Source organism: Anarhichas minor, unplaced genomic scaffold (assembly GCF_050575085.1).
Source record: "Anarhichas minor isolate MPS153535 unplaced genomic scaffold, ASM5057508v1 ptg000095l, whole genome shotgun sequence".
Lineage (NCBI taxonomy): Eukaryota > Metazoa > Chordata > Actinopteri > Perciformes > Anarhichadidae > Anarhichas > Anarhichas minor.
In genome coordinates this window covers 470,000-492,623 of record NW_027466541.1, presented here as the reverse complement: position 1 = coordinate 492,623, position 22,624 = coordinate 470,000, and the positions used below count along the sequence as shown (strand labels likewise).

The 22,624-nt window shown below is 41.5% G+C and overlaps 2 protein-coding genes across 4 annotated transcripts in view; both read left to right on the top strand.

Annotated features, from left to right (window-relative positions):
• Positions 1-3,252, top strand: part of LOC142939201 (dematin-like) — a 32,604-nt gene extending 29,352 nt beyond the window's left edge. For 2 of the 3 annotated variants that reach the window (XR_012949931.1, XM_076082427.1), the window contains exon 17: positions 142-3,252. Coding sequence is in view for 1 of the 3 variants with exons in the window: in XM_076082427.1 (XP_075938542.1) it covers positions 142-255 (114 nt within the window). In the remaining 2 variants the exon portion in view is untranslated. The remainder of the gene's footprint in view (positions 1-141) is intronic. The other variant, XR_012949932.1, reaches the window with a different exon arrangement.
• Positions 3,253-10,237: 6,985 nt separating this feature from the next.
• On the top strand, positions 10,238-22,045 carry LOC142939200 (actin filament-associated protein 1-like 2). Its single transcript, XM_076082426.1, has 15 exons — positions 10,238-10,375; positions 10,870-10,947; positions 11,051-11,112; positions 12,109-12,220; positions 13,221-13,441; positions 14,017-14,196; positions 16,136-16,222; positions 16,658-16,724; positions 17,473-17,708; positions 17,822-17,910; positions 18,061-18,178; positions 18,657-18,729; positions 18,824-18,990; positions 19,740-19,850; positions 20,142-22,045. The coding sequence occupies exons 2-15, from the start codon at positions 10,887-10,889 to the stop codon at positions 20,166-20,168; spliced, it is 1,611 nt and encodes a 536-aa protein (XP_075938541.1). The 5' UTR covers positions 10,238-10,375; positions 10,870-10,886; the 3' UTR covers positions 20,169-22,045.
• The last annotated feature ends 579 nt before the right edge of the window (positions 22,046-22,624 follow it).

Below are 22,624 nucleotides of genomic sequence, written 5' to 3'. Positions count from 1 at the left end.
CTCTCTCTCTATCTCTCTCTCTCTGTCTCTCTCTATCTCTCTCTGTGTCTCTCTGTCTCTCTCTGTGTTTCTCTCTGTCTCTCTCTCTTTGTCTCTCTCTGTCTCTCTCTATCTCTCTCTCTTTGTCTCCCCCCCTCCCAGAGTCACCTCTCTGAGGAGGAGTTCTTCAGTGTTTTCGGGATGTCCATCGAGGAGTTCGACAGCCTGTCTCTCTGGAAGAGGAACGACCTGAAGAAGAAAGTCTGTCTCTTCTGACAACACCGCTGGAACCGCATCTCTGCTCTGTTCGGATCACTGTGGGATCCTGAAAGCACCACGGACTCGTTATAATCAGCACCGCCATTGTCACAGCGAGACGCACAGGTTCCTACTGCACACATGAACTCCACATGAAGCAACGTCTGCTTCATGAGCTTCAGCTCCTAGATGTCAATCAATGTCATCAATAACCAGACTACAGAGAGACGAGCTATGGAAGCACAGAGCGGGTCGGCGTTTTAATGGCCTCTGGAAGCAAACAAACTCCAGAGGGTTTGACCCGGAAGTGAAGAGCCCGGTAACATCAGCTTTGTTTAGTGTGGACGAAATTCATTTAAGTTCAGAGAAATCGCTGCAATCAGCACAAGTAGATTTACTCTGAAACTGTCCTGACAGTCTGGAGGCTACAGAGCTCCACACACATCAACCTAAAGACACACAAACGACACTGCAAATGATCAAAATACATGACAATTAATTCACAGAACATTTCTTTTGGTTTTTATTCACTTTCAAAATGATGAAGATGGTTTCTTCTTCTGCTTGAGTTCTCTCAAGTTTGTTTTGAGCTCTTTCAGCCTCCGTAGATCTAGAGAGTCCATCTTAGTTAACGTGTAACCAGTTAGTTAACATGTTACCAGCTAGTTAACATGTTACCAGGTAGTTAACATGGTACCAGCTAGTTAACATGTAACCAGCTAGTTAGCATGGTACCGGGTAGTTAACATGTTACCAGCTAGTTAACATGTTTGTAGTTAGTAAAAACGTGACCAGTTAGCTGGCCACGTATGTTATCTAGGAGTCGGTGATAACAATACAGCCCTTTATATTCCATTATGTTGTGCTTTTTCAGCAAAAAATAAATGAGTAAAAATCAATCATTTGTTTTGGGCTACTTAAGCAAATCAAATGCTAGACAAAGAATTTCATTATATTTATGCTCATAAAGGTATTTATAAATCAAATGTTGAATATTAAATGATCCTGCTCGCTGCGTTAATGCCCCCACAGATCTTAAAGGGTACAAACAGTGAATAGACACGTTTATAGCTTCCACACATGAACTCACTTCCTGGTGTGACCCGGCCCACGATGCGTTCAAGTCCTCTGGGTTTGTTACTCTCGTCAACAGCTGATCTTCACATGTGAAGCTCAGTCGTTTGGTTGTAGTGGTGGAATTCTGGGAAATGAAGTTGATTCTGGACGGACACGAAGCTGCAGACGGAGTTTGTTTTATTCACATCAAACTGCGGAAATATTTTACTGCGGAGCTTCCAGCTGCTGTCGGGTTTCAACACAGATCTGATTGTAGGAATAAACCTGTCAGAGATCTTTCAAAACAGATTGTTCCTATTGGCTTAGCCAGCTATGATGTCATAATGACAGCATTTCTTATCCTAGCACCTAACAAGAAAAAACAACAAGGAGACAGTTTGATCGCAGACGGATGTTTAACAACATTTAACATTTTATAAAAGTGTAACAAACAAGCTAAACTTCTTATTTTTTTAAATAAAAATGTAATATTTATTTTATTGATTTATTGAATTATTTTCTTCCTCAATGGAAAGCTCGTTACATTTTTCTTCTGCTTAACTTTCCAAATTCAGGATTTAATTCAAAATGTTATTTGGAGGGAAAACTTTAGAATGTAGATCGTGACGCAGACTTTAACGTTTTGAAAAGTTCAATTTATTTTTAATAAGAGATGGTGTCACTAACTTCACATTTGACCAGTTATCGTGTTGATATTCAGGTATAATGTTCACCATCTTAGTTTAACGTGCTAACATTAGCTCATTAGCAGTACACACAGTAGAGCTGCATAGTTCTGCAGGAATTTGGCCATAAACCAAAATATTGAGTTTATGATTTCACGTTTATATTTTGATGTTTAACTCCAGAGAACAATTTAAGGACAAAACCCCTGAAATAAATATTAAATCTAACAAATCATATCAATGTGAAGCAGATCAGCACGTCAACGCTCAGCTCCTATTGGCTGAGATCAAACTGTCCACTTCCTGTTCTTTTCTTTTGTAATACAGCAAAAGCCACTGCCCTGTTTAATCTCAGCACACACAGATACATACATATTTATATATATATATATATACGTATATATATATATATATATAAATATAAACACATATTATGCAGTATGGAAGAACAATAATAACGATAGAACCGGGTGAAGCTCTGGTTTGTCCAGTGAGCCGGTCGTAGACATGTAGTGTTGCTTAGTGACCAGATGATGTGCAGCTATTTTTAATAACACAGAGAAAGAAGAGCATGTTCGTTTATTAAAATCTAAATGAAAAAAAAGAAGAGAAGACGGACGGAAAAGAGACATAAAGGACAAACTTCACTGGACTGATTCCCAAACCAAAGGAGGACAGATGCATGATGGGAAATAACTGGAGAGCACTTTACGTTGATGATTTCCTTTATTTCTTTCTTTTATTTTGAAAGGAATGATTCCGCTGTTTGGTGACACTGAGAGGGTTAACGCTTTGTTCTGATTGGTTGTGTTCAGGTAGAAACAGGAAGTGGGTTTGCTGTGATGAACACCATGATGACACAGAGATTGTTTCATGTTTTCTTTCTTCTTTTGTATTTTAAAGTGTTTTTTCTTCTTTTTTTAGTGAATTATTTCAACACGCAGAACGACTTTTGGGACGCACGTCACCGCCACCATGTCAGATATTGTGCATGATGTCATGATGGTGATGTCACTTTATTTAAACCTTTAATTAGATAGAGTTGTATGACGACGATGGCGGGTAGAAGGTTCTGGTCTCAGAGGACCGAGACTCTGAGTTTAAAGCGATGTGTCTCTGGACTCGTTGGCGGTGGCTCCTCTCTGTACATACTGAACCAGTGGATGACATTATGATTATTGTTGTTGTTTTCATATCTGGATGCAGGTGATGTAACAGACGGATGGTGACGTGAATGATTAACAAGAGTTACAATAAAGAGCATTTCTATTGGCTTTGTGTTTATCTCGTGATTAATGACACAAAGCTCCAGCTTCATTCATACAATGTGTCTGTACTGAAACACAGTGCTTCTTCTAGCTCGATGCTAACGTTAGCGTGCTAACATGCTGATGTTTATATATACTTTTCCCTCCATTTGAATGTCCTCTTTATTCACAATACTCCACCAAGCTCTCAAATCCATATTGTAGTCTATTTCGGTAAAAAAGATCTCACAAATCTGCTAAACTCTCCTTTAAATGATCTCTTATTTTACTGATTAATGATCTATTTCTATCATGTATCTTTATTTGTAATATTTCTCTCTATTTGATCCTCTATGTAAAGTGTCTCTTGAGTTTTTTGAAAAGTGCTTATTAAAATAAATAAATGAATAAATGTGATATTATTATTGGTAAACGCCATGATGGCCATAGAGTATGAGAAGATATTAACATGCAACAGTGACCAAGGAGGGAGGGGCTTAGCGAGGGATTCAACTCTAAATCTGATTGGTGTTTGGTAACAGCCAATCAGAAGCTGTGTAAATCTTTATCATCCTCCTCTCGTGGTGATGGGTGTGTTCCTCTCTCTCCTCCCCCATCAAGTCACCAAGAGGACGGACTGGAAGTACTTCACACAGACCAGAGGCCCACAGAGACTCACTGAGGACGGGCTGAACAGGTCTACAGAGACCCAGAGAGACTTCACTGAGGATGGTCTGAACAGGTCTACAGAGACCCAGAGAGACTTCACTGAGGATGGTCTGAACAGGTCTACAGAGACCCAGAGAGACTTCACTAAAAACGGACTGAACAGGTCTACAGAGACCCAGAGAGACTTCACTGAGGACAGTCTGAACAGGTCTACAGAGACCCAGAGAGACTTCACTGAGGACAGTCTGAACAGGTCTACAGAGACTCAGAGAGACTCACTGAGGACGGTCTGAACAGGCCTTCATAGACCCAGAGAGACTTCACTGAGGACAGTCTGAACAGGTCTATAGAGACTCAGAGAGACTCACCGAGGACGGTCTGAACAGGTCTACAGAGACCCAGAGAGACTTCACTGAGGACGGACTGAACAGGTCTACAGAGACCCAGAGAGACTCACTGAGGACGGACTGAACAGGTCTACAGAGACCCAGAGAGACTCACTGAGGACGGTCTGAACAGGTCTTCATAGACCCAGAGAGACTTCACTGAGGATGGTCTGAACAGGTCTACAGAGACCCAGAGAGACTTCACTGAGGACGGTCTGAACAGGTCTACAGAGACTCTGTTGGATGTTTTGGACTCTTGAGAAGAGAAATGAGACAGAAGATCAGCAGCTACTGAGAGGACGGACATGGACAAACAGAAAGGTACCGTGTTTACTTTATTATTCATTAGACAACACTCACGTTTATTTTGTTTATGTGAATGAATAATAATTAATTCTGGGACAATAATGAGTATGTTTCATAAACATAATGTCTCATGAATCAGGTCAGACATGATCCGCTTTTATGTGAATTTGACATTTATTTAATATTAAATATTACATGTAAAAGATAAGCTAAGCTGGGACAGAAATAAGTCGAGATAAATAGATTTCAATAAATAAATACAGGTGTATGAAATAAAAATAAGAATATAATAAAAATAGAATCCATACAAGAGCAATTCAAATAACAGAAATACAATTTCACGTGTAGAATGTTAGATATAGACATACATTCTATATATTTTAATCATTTTACTGTACTGTTCTATGTTGTGTTATTCATAGTGTATCCAGTGTGTGTTGTTATTACCTCACTATAAAAATAAAGGTGACGGCACACTATTTATAATCAGCTTACAAACACTTAATAACACTGAAATGTGCTGGTAAACATGTTGTTTTAAAATGTTCAGTATTGGTCGATAAGTATAACTTCAAGACATATTTGATGTTTTTACAACTCTGCTGTATTGTCATTTATCATCTGTTCATACAGCAGCCTCCATGTGTGAAAACATGAATAATAACCAGTGTGTTATTACGTGTTCATATAGAGATTAATCATAACAAATAAGGGACTCTGATTCTCTCACAGCTGGTGAATAATACAATAACTGAATCAGTCAAAGAGTGCGGCGTCTTTATCACACTGGTGGTATGTTAACTACCGTCATCATCACTTCCTCCTCAGGGGACGGAGCTAATAGACTGTTTAGACTCAGACACAGTTTAACCTTTTCCTCCGTCACAAACACTCACTGACTTCTGCACACAAGGATTTATGAGGAGCCTGAGTTCAAACTGTCTCGAACTGTCTCGAACTATCCCAAACTGTCTCGAACTGTCTCAAACTATCCCAAACTGTCCCGAACTGTCCCGAACTGTCTCAAACTGTCCCAAACTGTCCCAAACTGTCTCGAACTATCTCGAACTGTCTCAAACTATCCCGAACTGTCTCGAACTGTCTCGAACTATCTCGAACTATCCCGAACTGTCTCGAACTGTCTCGAACTGTCTCAAACTATCCCAAACTGTCTCGAACTGTCCCGAACTGTCTTAAACTGTCCCGAACTGTCTCAAACTGTCCCAAACTGTCCCAAACTGTCCCGAACTGTCTCAAACTGTCCCAAACTGTCTCAAACTGTCCCAAACTGTTATATATAATGTAACATAACTATCATATCCAGATTGTCACAGAACAGTAGTGGGTGTGACCAGACCTCAGTCAGGATGTAATGTCCCCATGTCCTGTAGACATTATTAGACCCACAGCTGAGAACATCACATGAGATGAAAGAGAATTGAGTCGATGGTCTTCAGTAACAGTCCAACAGAGCTGCTCTTGTTTCATCCTAACCTGTAACACCACACAAGAATGCAGCTAATCATGCTAACTGTTGCTGGAGGTAGGAAGTCACTTAGAGCCGGTTGATGCTGTGTGTCTTTAAGTGCAGCTCAGAAATCTTTAAGCTAAATGGTTCTGACCTCCTGTTTTCTATTTTCACCACCCAGAGGATGAAAGAGCGCTGCTGCACACCCTGTTTCCACACAGTTACAGGACCAGCTTCACTGGACACAGTGTTTTCTGTTGATTATCATGCAGAGACACGTAGTAGCATCTTTATCACCTGGACACACAGTGAGCTGAGCTCTGAGACCCTCACTGCAGCAACATGCTTCTTATTGTATTCACATTAGGAGTGAAACACTTTAAATCTCCGTAAACAAACTTTGTTTGGACTTCATCACACAGACTTGAATTTATTTTACTGAAGACAGAGATTAACAAACTTTAAAATCCATAAATACAGAGATTCATGTCTAAATGTATCGAGTTCAATAGAGATAAATATATATATTTACATGTACTGTGTTTATATCACTGTGTTGTAGTTTCTGGTAGATGTTGAGATTGTGTATCTGTTTCTGCTGCTGATGTTGATTTTTACCAGAACACGATTATCTGTCTTTTATTTAAATGGACGAATAACGGTGGACGTCATTCACTGTGTGTGTGTGTGTGTGTGTGTGTGTGTGTGTGTGTGTGTGTGTGTGTGTGTGTGTGTGTGTGTGTGTGTGTTTTGTAGCATCAAAGCCAGAGACAGGAAGTGATGTTGATGGTCAGATAAGCAGCGTTCAGGAACACAAACTCTTTATTTCTCAGAGCAGCAGCAGGTTTCTGATGTGAAACCATCTTCTGCTGTTCTTCTTCTTGTAAATGATGTTTTTGATATGATGATGTTGTTGTTCATGTTGTTGTTCATGTTGTTGTTCATGTTGTTGTTCATGTTGTTGTTCATGTTGTTGTGGGTGAGCTGTGGGTGAGCTGTGGGTGTGTGAGCTGTGTGCAGCTCAGTGTTTAAAACAGCAGCAGGCCGATAATCAGATCAGTAGGATCCTTAAAGTCAGCAGAGTGGAGTTAATCAGACACATGTAGCCTCGTCTCCCACTCCCTCACAGGGTGAATGGACTCACTCTGTGCGTCTGAATGGAGCTCAAACACAATCACATTCTGTCTCTCTGCATTCTCCACATTCTCAACTCCTTCACATGACAATTCAGACTGTTCTGAAATCAGTTCTGTCAAAGCTCTCAGGATCGTTCACTATGCTTTGGTTGTAAACAGCAACAGGAAACAACAGAAACCCTCTTTAGACTTTTCAACCAGTAACCGCTCACGTTCTGTGTTGTTCCAACGGGTCTGACTCCTGTCAATCATATGATATCATGATATATGGAACACATTTAAACATGCATCGTCTTTAATAAGGTTCTACTGGTCGGTGGTGAGATTCTAAAGGTCCTTCAGAAGGTTCTCGTCATGCTATAGGATGTTCTAGAGGTCCTATGGAGGTCATTGGGATGGTTCTAGTCATGCTATAGGTGGTTCTAGAGGTCCTTTAGGTGGTTCTAATCATGCTATAGGTGGTTCTATAGGTTTTTAGGTGGTTCTAATCATGCTATAGGTGGTTCTAGAGGTCCTTTAGGTGGTTCTAATCATGCTATAGGTGGTTCTTGAGGTCCTTTAGGTGGTTCTAGTCATGCTATAGGTGGTTCTTGAGGTCCTTTATGTGGTTCTACTCATGCTATAGGTGGTTCTAGAGGTCCTTTAGGTGGTTCTAATCATGCTATAGGTGGTTCTTGAGGTCCTTTAGATGGTTCTAGTCATGCTATAGGTGGTTATTGAGGCCCTTTAGGTGGTTCTAATTATGCTATAGGTGGTTCTTGAGGTCCTTTAGGTGGTTCTAGTCATGCTATAGGTGGTTCTAGAGGTTTTTAGGTGGTTCTAATCATGCTATAGGTGGTTCTTGAGGTCATTTAGGTGGTTCTAGTCATGCTATAGGTGGTTATTGAGGCCCTTTAGGTGGTTCTAATCATGCTTTAGATGGTTCTAGTCATGCTATAGGTGGTTATTGAGGTCCTTTAGGTGGTTCTAATCATGCTATAGGTGGTTATTGAGGTCCTTTAGGTGGTTCTAATCATGCTATAGGTGGTTCTAGAGGTTTTTAGGTGGTTCTAGTCATGCTATAGGTGGTTATTGAGGTCCTTTAGGTGGTTCTAATCATGCTATAGGTGGTTATTGAGGTCCTTTAGGTGGTTCTAGTCATGCTATAGGTGGTTCTAGAGGTTTTTAGGTGGTTCTAGTCATGCTATAGGTGGTTATTGAGGTCCTTTAGGTGGTTCTAGTCATGCTATAGGTGGTTATTGAGGTCCTTTAGGTGGTTCTAATCATGCTATAGGTGGTTATTGAGGTCCTTTAGGTGGTTCTAATCATGCTATAGGTGGTTCCTGAGGTCCTTTAGGTGGTTCTAGTCATGCTATAGGTGGTTCCTGAGGTCCTTTAGGTGGTTCTAGTCGTGCTGTAGGATGTAGGGCTCTTTTATGAAGTTACAATGGTCATTGAGGTGGTTCCAAAGGTACTTTGGGTGGTTATAGCCATGCTGTAGGATGTTCTAAAGGTCTTTCATGAGGCAGGATGTCCTAGAAGTCATTTTCGAGGTTCTAATGAGCCATTTGGGTTGTTCTAGTCATGCTGTAGTTGAATTGGTCATTGCTAAGGTTCTAGAGGCTGCTAGTGGTCATTAAAGAGTCTCCAGGGTCCCATTAGTTATTCTAATGATCACTGAGACGGTTCTACAGGTTCTGTAGGTGTAAACAGATAAAACACAGACAAACTTCCCTCCTGATGGAGATTGTGCTGTAAAAGTTACTATCATTTGTCTCTACAGACTCTTTCCTGTTTCTCAGTTGTTGTCCAGTGACCTTCATCTTCTGAGTGATGGAACACACAGAGTCTTTATTCTGAGTCAAACATTAGCAGCTTATCACTGTGTTTCCATCAGTTAACAATCTCTGAAGGCCACAACACCTGAGACTGTACCTGAGTAGAATACAGAACCTGAACCATCTGTTTCATATCATATGAGATGTATGAGATCATCAGGTTCACTAGAGTTATACACAGACATCAAAGGAGATCCATCAGTATTGTCTTGTCAGAGGACGGTTTGGTGTTTTGTTTGTATCCGTAGTGGATAACATGAAGTGAGAGCGTCTCACTCTTCTGCAGTGAAAACACAAAGTCAGTATTCATTCATTCATGGAGAGAAACAAAGGGCTTCATTCATCACATGAACTTCATGATCGCTTTCATGTTTCATCAAAAGCTTCTGTCTGTTTCTGACTCATGAAACTCACATTCACAAACATTGATCCCACAAATTTACTGTTAAATCTGTTTTTTAATTAAAAAAGAAGATAAAAGCAACAACAACGTGGTTATAAAAAATCAACATGAATAACAATAAAGTTTAAATACAGAACCAAAATCTATCACGTTAATAAAAGAAAACGTTTGCACCATGTCAACATATGTAAACAATAAGATACTTAAAGGTCTCTCCAAAGTTTTAAGCTTTTTAAAATGATATAAAACTACAGCAGCAGCAAGTCCTCATATCTCAGAAGCTGGAACCATGAAATGTACTGAAAGATAACTGAAGTACAGTAAAAGTACAATATGTCTATTTATAGAAAGTGGCATGAGAAGTACAAGTACCTCACATTGTACCTAAGTGTGGTACTTAAATGTACTTTGTTACATTCCAGTGTTTAATCAAACATGACTCATCGCTCTGCTTCTCCATCAACAGTTCAAGGATGACTCACTGATAAAGATGTCAAACTGATTTTCTGTTGTTTCGCTGTCGATTTTACCTCCTTAATGAGTCTATGTCTCTCTGTCTGTCTCTCTCTCTCTTTCTGTCTCTCTGTCTGTCCGTCTGTCCGTCTGTCCGTCTTCCTGTCTGTCTGTCTCTCTGTCTGTCTGTCCGTCTGTCTCTCTGTCTCTCTGTCTGTCTCTCTGTCCGTCTGTCTGTCCGTCCGTCTGTCTGTCCGTCTGTCCGTCTGTCTCTCTGTCTGTCCGTCTATCTTCCTGTCTGTCTGTCTGTCTGTCTGTCTGTCTGTCTGTCTGTCTGTCCGTCTGTCTGTCTGTCTGTCTGTCCGTCTGTCCGTAGTGCTGGCCAAGCTGATCTGGGACCTGCCGTCCTTCCTGTCTGTTCTGGACTTAGAGAACCTGAGTTACGTCGCTCAGACTCAGAAGGAACACATCTCAGCGCTGCTCTCCAAGCTGCAGACAGACGTCCCTCCTGGTAATAATACTACGACTATTACTGACATACTCATACTGGTAATAACACTACGACTATTACTGACGCTACTCGTACTGGTAATAACACTACGACTATTACTGATGCTACTCGTACTGGTAATAACACTACGACTATTACTGACGCTACTCGAACTGGTAATAACACTACGACTATTACTGACGCTACTCGTACTGGTAATAACACTACGACTATTACCGACGCTACTCGTACTGGTAATAACACTACGACTATTACCGACGCTACTCGTACTGGTAATAACACTACGACTATTACTGACACTACTCGTACTGGTAATAACACTACGACTATTACTGACACTACTCGTACTGGTAATAATACTACGACTATTACTGACACTACTCATACTGGTAATAACACTACGACTATTACTGACACTACTCATACTATTCACTAATGTGCAAAGTTATTTATATCCAGCAAACGTAACTGCAGAGGTTATCTTGTGTTTCCAGTGGAAGATGCCGAGTACATGATCATGAGCTGTCCATCATCGTCTCCTGGCAAGAATCTGGCAGACACACCTGGGACAGGTACCTCCATCGTTCTACAGAGGAAACACCTTCATGTTAACACAACATGTTAAAACAAAGGTATACTGATATTTGTAAAGGTAGAACGTGTTTCTTTGTCCAGAAGGGGTCCCGTCCTCTGAGCTGGTCTCAGATCAGGACTCACCTGTGTGGCTGAGAGACAAGGTGAGTCATCACAGCTGTTCTCACCCAATGCATGCTGGGATAGACTGCAGCTCGCCTGTATTTCTACAGTGTGGTATTAGTAGTTTTACTGTAGTAGAGTATTTGTACAGTGATGTATTAGTACTTCAGTAAAGGATCTGAATACTTCAGACCCGATATGATGATCTGCTAGACGTGTAGTAAGAGTTGTTTTTACCCTCCAGCTCTCGGTGACCTCATGGTTTCTCCCTCGAGGTTCAAGAAAAATATAATTTTTATTTTAGATAACAGGAGGAGGAGGAGGCTGCTCTGTGATGTGGGTCAGTAATGACAGACCGAGTCCTCCTGAGGTTAGGGAGGAGACGGCAGGGCTACTGTGTGTGTGTGTGTGTGTGTATGTGTGTATGTGTGTATGTGTGAGACAGGATGTTCAGTGTTTACATATGAGGCCATCTCCCCTTTATCTCTCCTCCTATTGGCTGAGAGCTCTGCGGAGGGAGGAAGTGGTCACTGATGGAGGATGATTAGCATCTGGGCTACGTGATGGATGGAAGGACACACACACACACACACACACTGTATCCTGGGACATTTTGTTCATATGCAACTAATTTACAGATGTTCTTCAGCAGTGAGACGTTTAGCAGAGAGGACGGAGAGAGGACTGAATGTCTCTGATACTTACAGTCACTGTTGTTCAATATTTAACTGTGACAAAGTTTCCTAAAGAGGCTTGAACCTAATCAACGGATGTCGAGAGATTAACGGTGAAGTTTGTCACATTCACAAGTCATACGTCTTCTGTGCTCAAAGACGAATGTGAAACAACAAGTCCTCCAGAGCCTTTCCTGACCCGACCACGCTGTGTTTAAGGCTTGTTTGGTGCTTTGAGTTCAAATTACGTCTACGTTGACGGTTAGGGGACCGCCATCGGTGGTCACAGTTGAAAGAAACCAACGTCGACCGTCGGCAGGAAACAGGAAGTGAATATAAGGAATCCTCCCTCTGTGCATCCAGGGAGCGGTGGTGCCGCCCCTCCCCCCAGGAGGTCCAGGAGGTGATGAAGAAGAAGAAGATACGTACGAGGAGGCAGAACCTTACCAAGCTGACACCACCACGTCTAACACTGGTAGACACACACAAACACACACACTCACACACACACACACACGCAAACGCACTCAAACACACACATACACACACACAGACACACACACACACACACACAAGCAAACGCACTCAAACACACACATACACACACACACACACGCAAACGCACTCAAACACACACATACACACAAACACACACGCAAACGCACTCAAACACACACATACACACACACACACACACACGCAAACGCACTCAAACACACACATACACACAAACACACACGCAAACGCACTCAAACACACACATACACACACACACACACACACGCAAACGCACTCAAACACACACATACACACAAACACACAAGCAAACGCACTCAAACACACACATACACACACACACACACGCAAACGCACTCAAACACACACATACACACAAACACACACGCAAACGCACTCAAACACACACATACACACACACACACACACACGCAAACGCACTCAAACACACACATACACACACACACACACGCAAACGCACTCAAACACACACATACACACAAACACACACGCAAACGCACTCAAACACACACATACACACAAACACACACGCAAACGCACTCAAACACACACATACACACACACACACACACACGCAAACGCACTCAAACACACACATACACACAAACACACACATACACACAAACACAAACATACACACAGACACACACGCACACACGCAAACGCACTCAAACACACACATACACACAGACACACACACAGACACACACACACACGCAAACGCACTCAAACACACACATACACACAGACACACACACAGACACACACACACACACACACGCAAACGCACACAAACACACACATACACACACACACACACACACAAACGCACTCAAACACACACATACACGCACACACACACACGCAAACGCACACAAACACACACATACACACAGACACGTTGTATAAACTTTGACACGTCTTCGTCCCTCCCTCAGAGAAGGCGGAGTCAGACAGCAGTCACTACGAGTCGTACGGTGAGGATGATGATGATGATGATGAGCCGGTGAAGGACAGAGCTCACTACGTCCAATGGAGCGCCTCCCAGCCCTGCCTAAGACCCGCCCCCGAGTCCCGTCTCTGTGGTCACCTGTGGAAGAGGAAGTGGCTGGGACAGTGGACCAAACAACTGTTCATCATCCGGAGCAACGTGCTGCTGGTGAGACCAGAAAACACACCCACTATAGTACTCCTACTTTACAGGAGTATTTGCAGAGGTGGGAGTAGTACTCATATCTTGTACAAGTACAAGTAGGAATACAACAGTGTAGAAATACTCTGTGTCCTGCATTCAACATGTTACTGAAGAAAAGTAGAAAAGTATCGGCATCAAAATATACATAAAGTACCAAAAGTTAATCATCATGCAGAATAATATATTATTGTATTATATAATTGTTCATGTATTCATATGTTCATCAATATTACATAATATTACATCATCATTTGTTAGTTGAATAATAATCTGAATCTGTAAAGTGTAGTACAGTATAAAGTACAATATGTACCTCTGAGATGTAATACAGTAAAAAGTACAATATGTACCTCTGAGATGTAGTACAGTAAAAATCTTAAAAATCTCTTCTGGAGCAGAAGTAGTAGCAGAAAATAGAAATACTCAAGTAAAGTGTAAGTACCTCACAAATGTACTACATAAGGCTGTATCAGGATTCATGTGTGTGTGTGTGTGTGTGTGTGTGTGTGTGTGTACGTGCGTGCGTGTGTGTGTCTCAGTGTTATAAGTGTGCTCAGGACCTGCTCCCTCAGCTGGAGTTGAACCTGCGCGGCTGTCAGCTCGTCTACAAGTCAAAGAGCAACAGGAAGATCCAGCACCAGCTCAAACTGGTTCTACTGGGCTCAGAGACGCTGGTGTTGGGCTACAGCAGCTTCCAGCAGGCCGACGAGTGGAGGAAGGTCAGAGGTCACCAAAAACAAATATAACTTTTAGATTCCAGGTCACGTTATTTGTGCCCCCAACACTAATTATTGACCATTGATGATCAATATTAACAGATCTCTTTGATGTTTGATTATAGCAGCTCCTCATGTATCTACTGAGACATTGAGGACTGTGTTCATGTATCTGCTGAGACGTTGAGGACCGTGTGTTCGTGTATCTACTGAGACGTTGAGGACCGTGTGTTCATGTATCTACTGAGACGTTGAGGACTGTGTTCATGTATCTGCTGAGACGTTGAGGACCGTGTGTTCGTGTATCTGCTGAGACGTTGAGGACCGTGTGTTCATGTATCTACTGAGACGTTGAGGACTGTGTTCATGTATCTGCTGAGACGTTGAGGACCGTGTGTTCATGTATCTACTGAGACGTTGAGGACTGTGTTCATGTATCTGCTGAGACGTTGAGGACCGTGTGTTCGTGTATCTACTGAGACGTTGAGGACCGTGTGTTCATGTATCTACTGAGACGTTGAGGACCGTGTGTTCGTGTATCTACTGAGACGTTGAGGACTGTGTGTTCATGTATCTGCTGAGACGTTGAGGACCGTGTGTTCGTGTATCTGCTGAGACGTTGAGGACCGTGTGTTCATGTATCTACTGAGACGTTGAGGACCGTGTTCATGTATCTACTGAGACGTTGAGGACTGTGTTCATGTATCTGCTGACACGTTGAGGACTGTGTGTTCGTGTATCTACTGAGACGTTGAGGACTGTGTGTTCATGTATCTCCTGAGACATTGACGACTGTGTGTTCATGTATCTCCTGAGACGTTGAGGACCGTGTTCGTGTATCTACTGAGACGTTGAGGACCGTGTGTTCATGTATCTACTGAGACGTTGAGGACCGTGTGTTCATGTATCTACTGAGACGTTGAGGACCGTGTGTTCATGTATCTACTGTGACGTTGAGGACCGTGTGTTCGTGTATCTACTGAGACGTTGAGGACCGTGTGTTCGTGTATCTCCTGAGACGTTGAGGACCGTGTTCGTGTATCTACTGAGATGTTGAGGACCGTGTGTTCATGTATCTCCTGAGACGTTGAGGACTGTGTGTTCGTGTATCTACTGAGACGTTGAGGACTGTGTGTTCATGTATCTCCTGAGACGTTGAGGACCGTGTTCGTGTATCTACTGAGACGTTGAGGACTGTGTGTTCATGTATCTCCTGAGACGTTGAGGACCGTGTTCGTGTATCTACTGAGACGTTGAGGACCGTGTGTTCGTGTATCTCCTGAGACGTTGAGGACCGTGTTCGTGTATCTACTGAGACGTTGAGGACCGTGTGTTCGTGTATCTCCTGAGACGTTGAGGACCGTGTTCGTGTATCTACTGAGATGTTGAGGACCGTGTGTTCATGTATCTCCTGAGACGTTGAGGACCATGTTCGTGTATCTACTGAGACGTTGAGGACTGTGTGTTCGTGTATCTCCTGAGACGTTGAGGACCGTGTTCGTGTATCTACTGAGACGTTGAGGACCGTGTGTTCATGTATCTACTGAGACGTTGAGGACCGTGTTCATGTATCTACTGAGACGTTGAGGACTGTGTGTTCATGTATCTACTGAGACGTTGAGGACTGTGTGTTCGTGTATCTACTGAGACGTTGAGGACTGTGTGTTCATGTATCTACTGAGACGTTGAGGACCGTGTTCGTGTATCTACTGAGACGTTGAGGACCGTGTGTTCGTGTATCTCCTGAGACGTTGAGGACCGTGTTCGTGTATCTACTGAGACGTTGAGGACTGTGTGTTCATGTATCTGCTGAGACGTTGACGACCGTGTTCATGTATCTACTGAGACGTTGAGGACCGTGTTCATGTATCTACTGAGATGTTGAGGACCGTGTGTTCGTATATCTGCTGCGACGTTGAGGACCGCGTGTTCGTGTCTCCAGGTGATCCAGGAGGTGAGTGTTGGAGGTGAAGAGGAGACTCAGAGCTCGTCGTCTCTGATCAGATCAGACCAGCTGCTGTCCTGCAGGGTGAGACTTCCTCCATAAATATATATAAATATGTTTTAACTTTACACGAAACCCTTCAGATGGTTACAAATAACAGAGACAAACATCTTTAAGTATCTTATTCCGGTGGTTTTCAGTCTCATGGGACTCAAACGTGGTCATCAGATTTAACATAGAATGACTGTTTCATTGTTATTTGTCTAATTTTCTCTCAAAAGTCTGGAAGAGAAGGTCAGATGAATTATTGATTCAGTATTTCAGTTCTACAGGTGTTTGTGAATGTTGTTGTCGACGACTGGACCGATGAAAGAAGCTTTATTTATGTATGTACTGTAACTGTATAGCAGCTCTTTGGTGAATGTATAATGTCTTGTAAGTCAAAGTAATATACAATATTAATAATAAATAATTCACTCATTCATATATAAAATGTTTGTGTTGATGTTGTTTCTTCAGTCCAGTTCAGTCCAGACTGAGTCTGAGCAGAAACATTCAGCCGGCTGCAGAACCAACAAACACAAAGGTACGGAAAACATTATTATTGTGATTATTATTATTATTGGTAGTAGTAGTAGTACTAGTAGTATTAGTAGTAGTCCTAGTAGTAGTAGTAGTAGTAGTAGTACCCCCTCCATAACAGTAAAGTTGTACCTTTATCTATAATATTACATCATAATATATTAGTTTATTGTGTTTTGTATTAATAATCTGAATCTGTAAAGTAACTAAAGCTGTCAGATAAATGTAGAACATTAAAAAGTCAAATATTGACTTCTGAGATTTAGTGTAGAAGTAGAAAGTAGCTTAAAATGGAAATACTCAAGTAGAGTACAAGTACCTCAAAATTGTACTGAGGTTTTACTTTCAGTTTTATTTATTTCATATATTTATTACATTAATGTTGTCAGATTATATTTCATATTATTTATCTATGTGTTAGATTTGTTCTTACTTTTAGTTTATCTATTTGTTAGAATAATTTGTATTTTAATTATATATTTGTTAATTTTATTTCATTTCATCTCTTTATTAGATTAATTTTAAAACATTTTATCCATTTGTATGATTTATTTTTAATTTATTTTATCTTTTTGTTCATTTTTTATTTATTTAATTTATTAGTTTGATTCATAATTAACGGAGTAGAAGTACAAGCTACCCTGACATAGAAATACTCAAGTAAAGTAAATGCACTTAGTTCCGTTAGTAAAGGAAAAGCAGCTCCTTAAAATCACCAGTGACCTCTGACCTCAGGTGTGTTTGATTGACAGGTGTCCTCAGCGTGCTGATGAACTGTCAGTGGCAGAGTTTACTGTGTCGGGTGGAGGCGGGTCTTCTCAACATGTTTGGAGAGGGGGAGGTGGAGGAAGAGGAGGTGGAGGAGATGAAGAGGTCTCCTCAGTACACCGTCCAGCTCACAGGATGTGAGGTCACTGATGGGCCCGACACCGACCGCTCCTTCAGGATCACACTGAGCATGCTCGGTGACCAGGTGGCTGTGCTGGAGGTGAGCTGGAGAGGCAGGAAGACAGGATTCATTTGGATTCATTCACTTGTTCATGTGTCCTTCCTTCCTTCCTTCCTTCCTTCCTTCCTTCCTTCCTTCCTTCCTTCCTCCAGGTGAGTAGTTCAGGTGAGAAGGAGCGATGGTTGAAGCTGCTGCAGGACGGAGCAGCCGTCACTCAGGAGTCCACAGGAGGAGCTCTCAGGTAAGAGACGTTCAACCAGCTGAAGCATGTCTCCTTCTTCTTCCTCTTCTTCATCTTCATCTTCATCTTCTTCTTCTTCTTCTTCTTCTTCTTCTTCTTCTTCTTCTTCTTCTTCTTCTTCTCTTGTATTATGTGTGTTTCTCTCCTCAGTGGGCTGCAGACTCAAAGGTTTCCCACCTCCAACACCTACATGGACGACCCCTTCCAGCTGAGTGGAAGCGGCCGAGAGCAGCCCATCTACTCCAACACCCCCCTGCTGGAGCACATGGTACGCTCCGCTAGTGAGCGGGAAACTACCATTGACCACGCTCTCAGAGCGTCATCGTGTTGCGTCATCACTCACAGAACTGTAGCTGCTACTTTATTAAAGATAATGTTTCCCTTTGATCCCTGTAGAGATGAGCAGGTCACTGTTTGAAGGCTTCATGGAACAAACATTTCATGTTCTTAATGTACTAAATACTGTAGTGAGCTCTTCACATGATAATAATGTGACATCATGTAATAAGTTGTTGTTGAAGATAATTTATTCTCTCAGTGCTTTATGAGCATTTCTACTTCTACATTAAATATATTATAAACAAGAACAGCCGTCATAGAACTCGTCTCTTATTTATTTATGTTGTTCATTTATGTCAGACTTGAATAAAATGATCAAAGTTGTAGCTGACTGAAGAGAATTAGTTGAGACTGTTATGTAACTGTTGAGGAGTCATTGTTGATGAAGAGTGTTTGTGTTGTTTCAGCTCCACAGCTCTCAGGATTCATTCTCCATGTCGTCCAGAGACTCCATGAGCAACAACAACAAGACGGTCTTCAGTGAGCCTCCGCTCATGAGCAGCCTTTACACTCAGCACTATGAAGCTCTGTTCATGAGACACAGATGCTGCTGTTGACTGTGTGTGTGTTTCAGACAGGAGGTCGGTGGAGGTGGAGCGAGGAGTTCAGAAGCTGGAGCTGACGGGGAAGAGGACGGTGCCGCTGAGGGCGGGGTCAGAGGTCAACCTGGCGTCTGCAGGGAAGCAAAACAAACGCACCTCTTTCAGACAGTCGCTGGCCGTCTGCAGTGAGCGCGCTCAGGTGGGAACAACTTTATTCAGTTGGTTCAACTTCTATATGTATATTTTACATCATAAGATAAAACTTTATTCATCCAGAGGGAAACTGTTGTACTGCGAAGTAGGAAAGAGTGCAAATAAAACAAAAAATAATAAAGATAATCAATAAGGTGCAGATTATAAATATACATACGTGTTCATTTATATGAAACCTGAAAATAGTGATCATGACATATTACTACTAATAAACCTGACCTATAATAATACAGAAATATTGAAGAGATACATAAATGAAAATTAAGTATATAAATATATAAACATTCACGCATACATGCGCACATAAAAATGAAGAACTTTATGTGGATTAGTTACAGTGTACTGAAACTGAACAACACTGTTGTTTTGACACTCTGCTGGTCCCTGCTGGTCCCTGCTGGTCCCTGCTGGTCTCTGCTGGCCCCTGCTGGTCTCTGCTGGTCTCTGCTGGTCCCTGCTGGTCCCTGCTGGTCCCTGCTGGTCTCTGCTGGTCCCTGCTGGTCTCTGCTGGCCCCTGCTGGTCTCTGCTGGTCTCTGCTGGTCCCTGCTGGTCCCTGCTGGTCCCTGCTGGTCTCTGCTGGTCTCTGCTGGTCCCTGCTGGTCTCTGCTGGTCTCTGCTGGTCCCTGCTGGTCCCTGCTGGTCTCTGCTGGTCCCTGCTGGTCTCTGCTGGTGTCTGCTGGTCCCTGCTGGTCCCTGCTGGTCTCTGCTGGTCTCTGCTGGTCCCTGCTGTCCAGGCGGGTTTCCTGAACCCTCTGCTGCGACGGACGGCCTCGGCTAAGATCTCTCTGAGACGAGCTCCTTCATCGCTGTTCATCGAACATGGGAAGGTTTTCCAGAGGAGGAAGGTGAGTTTCACTGATTTACTGATTCCTGTTTACAGACTCTGGTTTAAAGGTTCACTCTGCTGCTGTTTTACCTACAAATCACTCACATCCCCTGTGCAACGGACTTTATTGCTCGTCATATTGTTATACTACAACGTAACTTTAAATAGCGGTTGCTCGTTGTACTACATCACTTCCTCTGACTGAATACAGAAACATTTTCAGAAACGTACAATGTGACAACATTCGTTCCTGTCGACAGGGCCGATCTATCACAGTCGTCATTCAGTCATTTTGTTTCTGTTTTCACAGGAATGGGAAACCAAAGCTGCTGCTTGACACCATCCGTCCATCATCATCATCATCATCATCATCTCCTCTTAACTGAAGAAGCCTCTGAAATCCAACATGGACTTGATTTAAACTAACTGAATGTCTGTGTCTAACATAACGCTGATCCAGCGTTTATCCGCTGCATGACGCTTCTCTGTTCTCTGTTCTAAACCGTCGATGGGTGACGAACCCAAAAGAATCAAACTGCATCAACAGAAAACACAGAGTTAGTTAGTTACTCACTAATGTCTTCATCAAATATGTAGTTATGAGATTATGTTGGATTAGTGCCGAGCAATGACCTCACATCACCAAACATGTCACCAAATTCAATGGAGGTAAAACTGCAGCAACACTTGAAGTTTGTAGAACATTTTTATTTTTTGAACGTCGCCATCTTGGTTTTTTGCAACCAGAAGTGATATGAGAGGGTGGAGCTAAGTACAAGCCAACACTGAATAAGACATTTTAGGCGATCGAAATGTTACAATGAACTTTGAAGTGAAAACACACCGTTAGAGGGTTAAAGCTGAAAGACGAAAATGGACAAAGCTGTGGTAGAGACCTGTCAATCACAGTAAGCCCCGCCCTAAAGCATCCCCTGCTTTATGGTCTGTTTGACTCTAAATGGACCATAATGTACTAAATGAACATCATGCTGTATTGAAGAAGACTTGAAACTAGAGATTGAGACCATAAACTCATGTTTACAATGTTTACTGAGGTAATAAATCAAGAGAGAAGTAGAGTCATTTTCTCATAGACTTCTATACAACCAGAGGAGTCGCCCCCTGGTGGACACTAGAGAGAATGCAGCTTTGACACATGAAGCTTTGGCTTTGCTTTTGTGGTAGTGGTTGTCTTTTATATTTAAGAAAAGGTTCTGCCCCATCTAACTGTTATGTGTTATGTGTTTTATGAAGGCCCTCAAGCTGAAACACTGTGGTGGTTCTTTATATGACAAGTTGTTGTTGCACCTTGAAAATTCTTCCCCAAAATCAAGAGAGACAGTGTTGTGTGTCGTCTTTAACGCTTGATTTATACTTTCTGCAATCATTTGTCATCAAGCGTATCGTCAAGCAGCCCATGAAAGAAATCCGGATGTGTGAACACATTATTGAGTAAACAGAACAAAGTGCTGTTTTCTGAGCTTAAAAAGTAAATGTTGAAGTTTTCTGTCTGAACGTTTGTTTTTAACCACTAATCTGAGTTCCTGTTGTTGTCGGAGCTTTGAAGCAGCTGAAGAAATGAGTCGGAGCTGCTGTGTTTCCTCTTCTGTGTGTTAAACTCTGTGCTCACTTATTGATTTATTGTTGTAGATTTCAGGTCACACATTTGTTTGAATTAGTTCTGTTTTTAATCTTCATCTCTTTGATGTAACTGTTTCTCACATGATCTGCACGATGTCACAATATACAAATTCTCATTTATGGTTATTTACAGGACTGCCATTTCATCTTTTTTATCATTTTTATATTTACTGGGCTTTATAATAATCTCTGTAAAATGATACTGTAATATTAAAAGCTCAAATTTACTAATTAATTTTGTTTTTACTTTTAAAACTTTGAAATCATCGTGGTGCAAAAATGTATATTGTATTATTTATATTATATATTATTAGTAAAAGTAGCAAAACAATTAGAACTTTGAGTGTGCTTTTATCGTATATATTTTGAATAATAATACTCATAATTGTACTTAAATGTGATGAGATTTAAACTCTGTACAGAAGTGTTCTCTATGAATGATTTTAACGTCAGTGTTGTCTTGTATGTTCGATGTGTTATTTCTTCTATGATTCATGTTTCGTGCTGTTTTTATATTTTGGTGAGCTGAAGATACATTTCCACTCGTTAAAAATAAAGTTTGTATTTTGTTCTGTTGGAAACTTTAAAGTCTGTTAAGTCAAAGTTAAGCAATGTGAACAATTCAGAGGTTTGTCTTATAGTGACGAAATTTTGCTTTACATAAATATCATAATAATGAAAATAATGCCCATGAACCAGTTAGCTTGTTAAGCTTGATGGACATTAAAAAAAAGTTTAAAATGCTTTTGTTATCACGTTAAATGTCTGTGTTTCAGTCTGCAGGCTGTTTAAGGGACTCTGCAGGTGATCATGTGACCTCCACCTGCATGTCACATGTTATACAGTAAACCTGCTTTATTAAGATTTTTATTGGATCACCTGCAGACTGTCAGTTAAAACTGGAACACTCAGCAACACTCACCTGCTTACCTTAATTTAACATGGAAAGTGTGAAATCCCTTAAAATACATAAAACAGTCACAATTCTTCAAAAGACAAATCACACACAAATAATAATAAACACAAGAACACTCATTTTTATTCATCATTAAATAATAATATTATCATATATAAATAGTCCGTCTGTGTGACTGTCCTCCTCTCGTCCGCTGGGTGGCGGTAAACATCCCAAGTCTCGCGGTGTTTCCCATG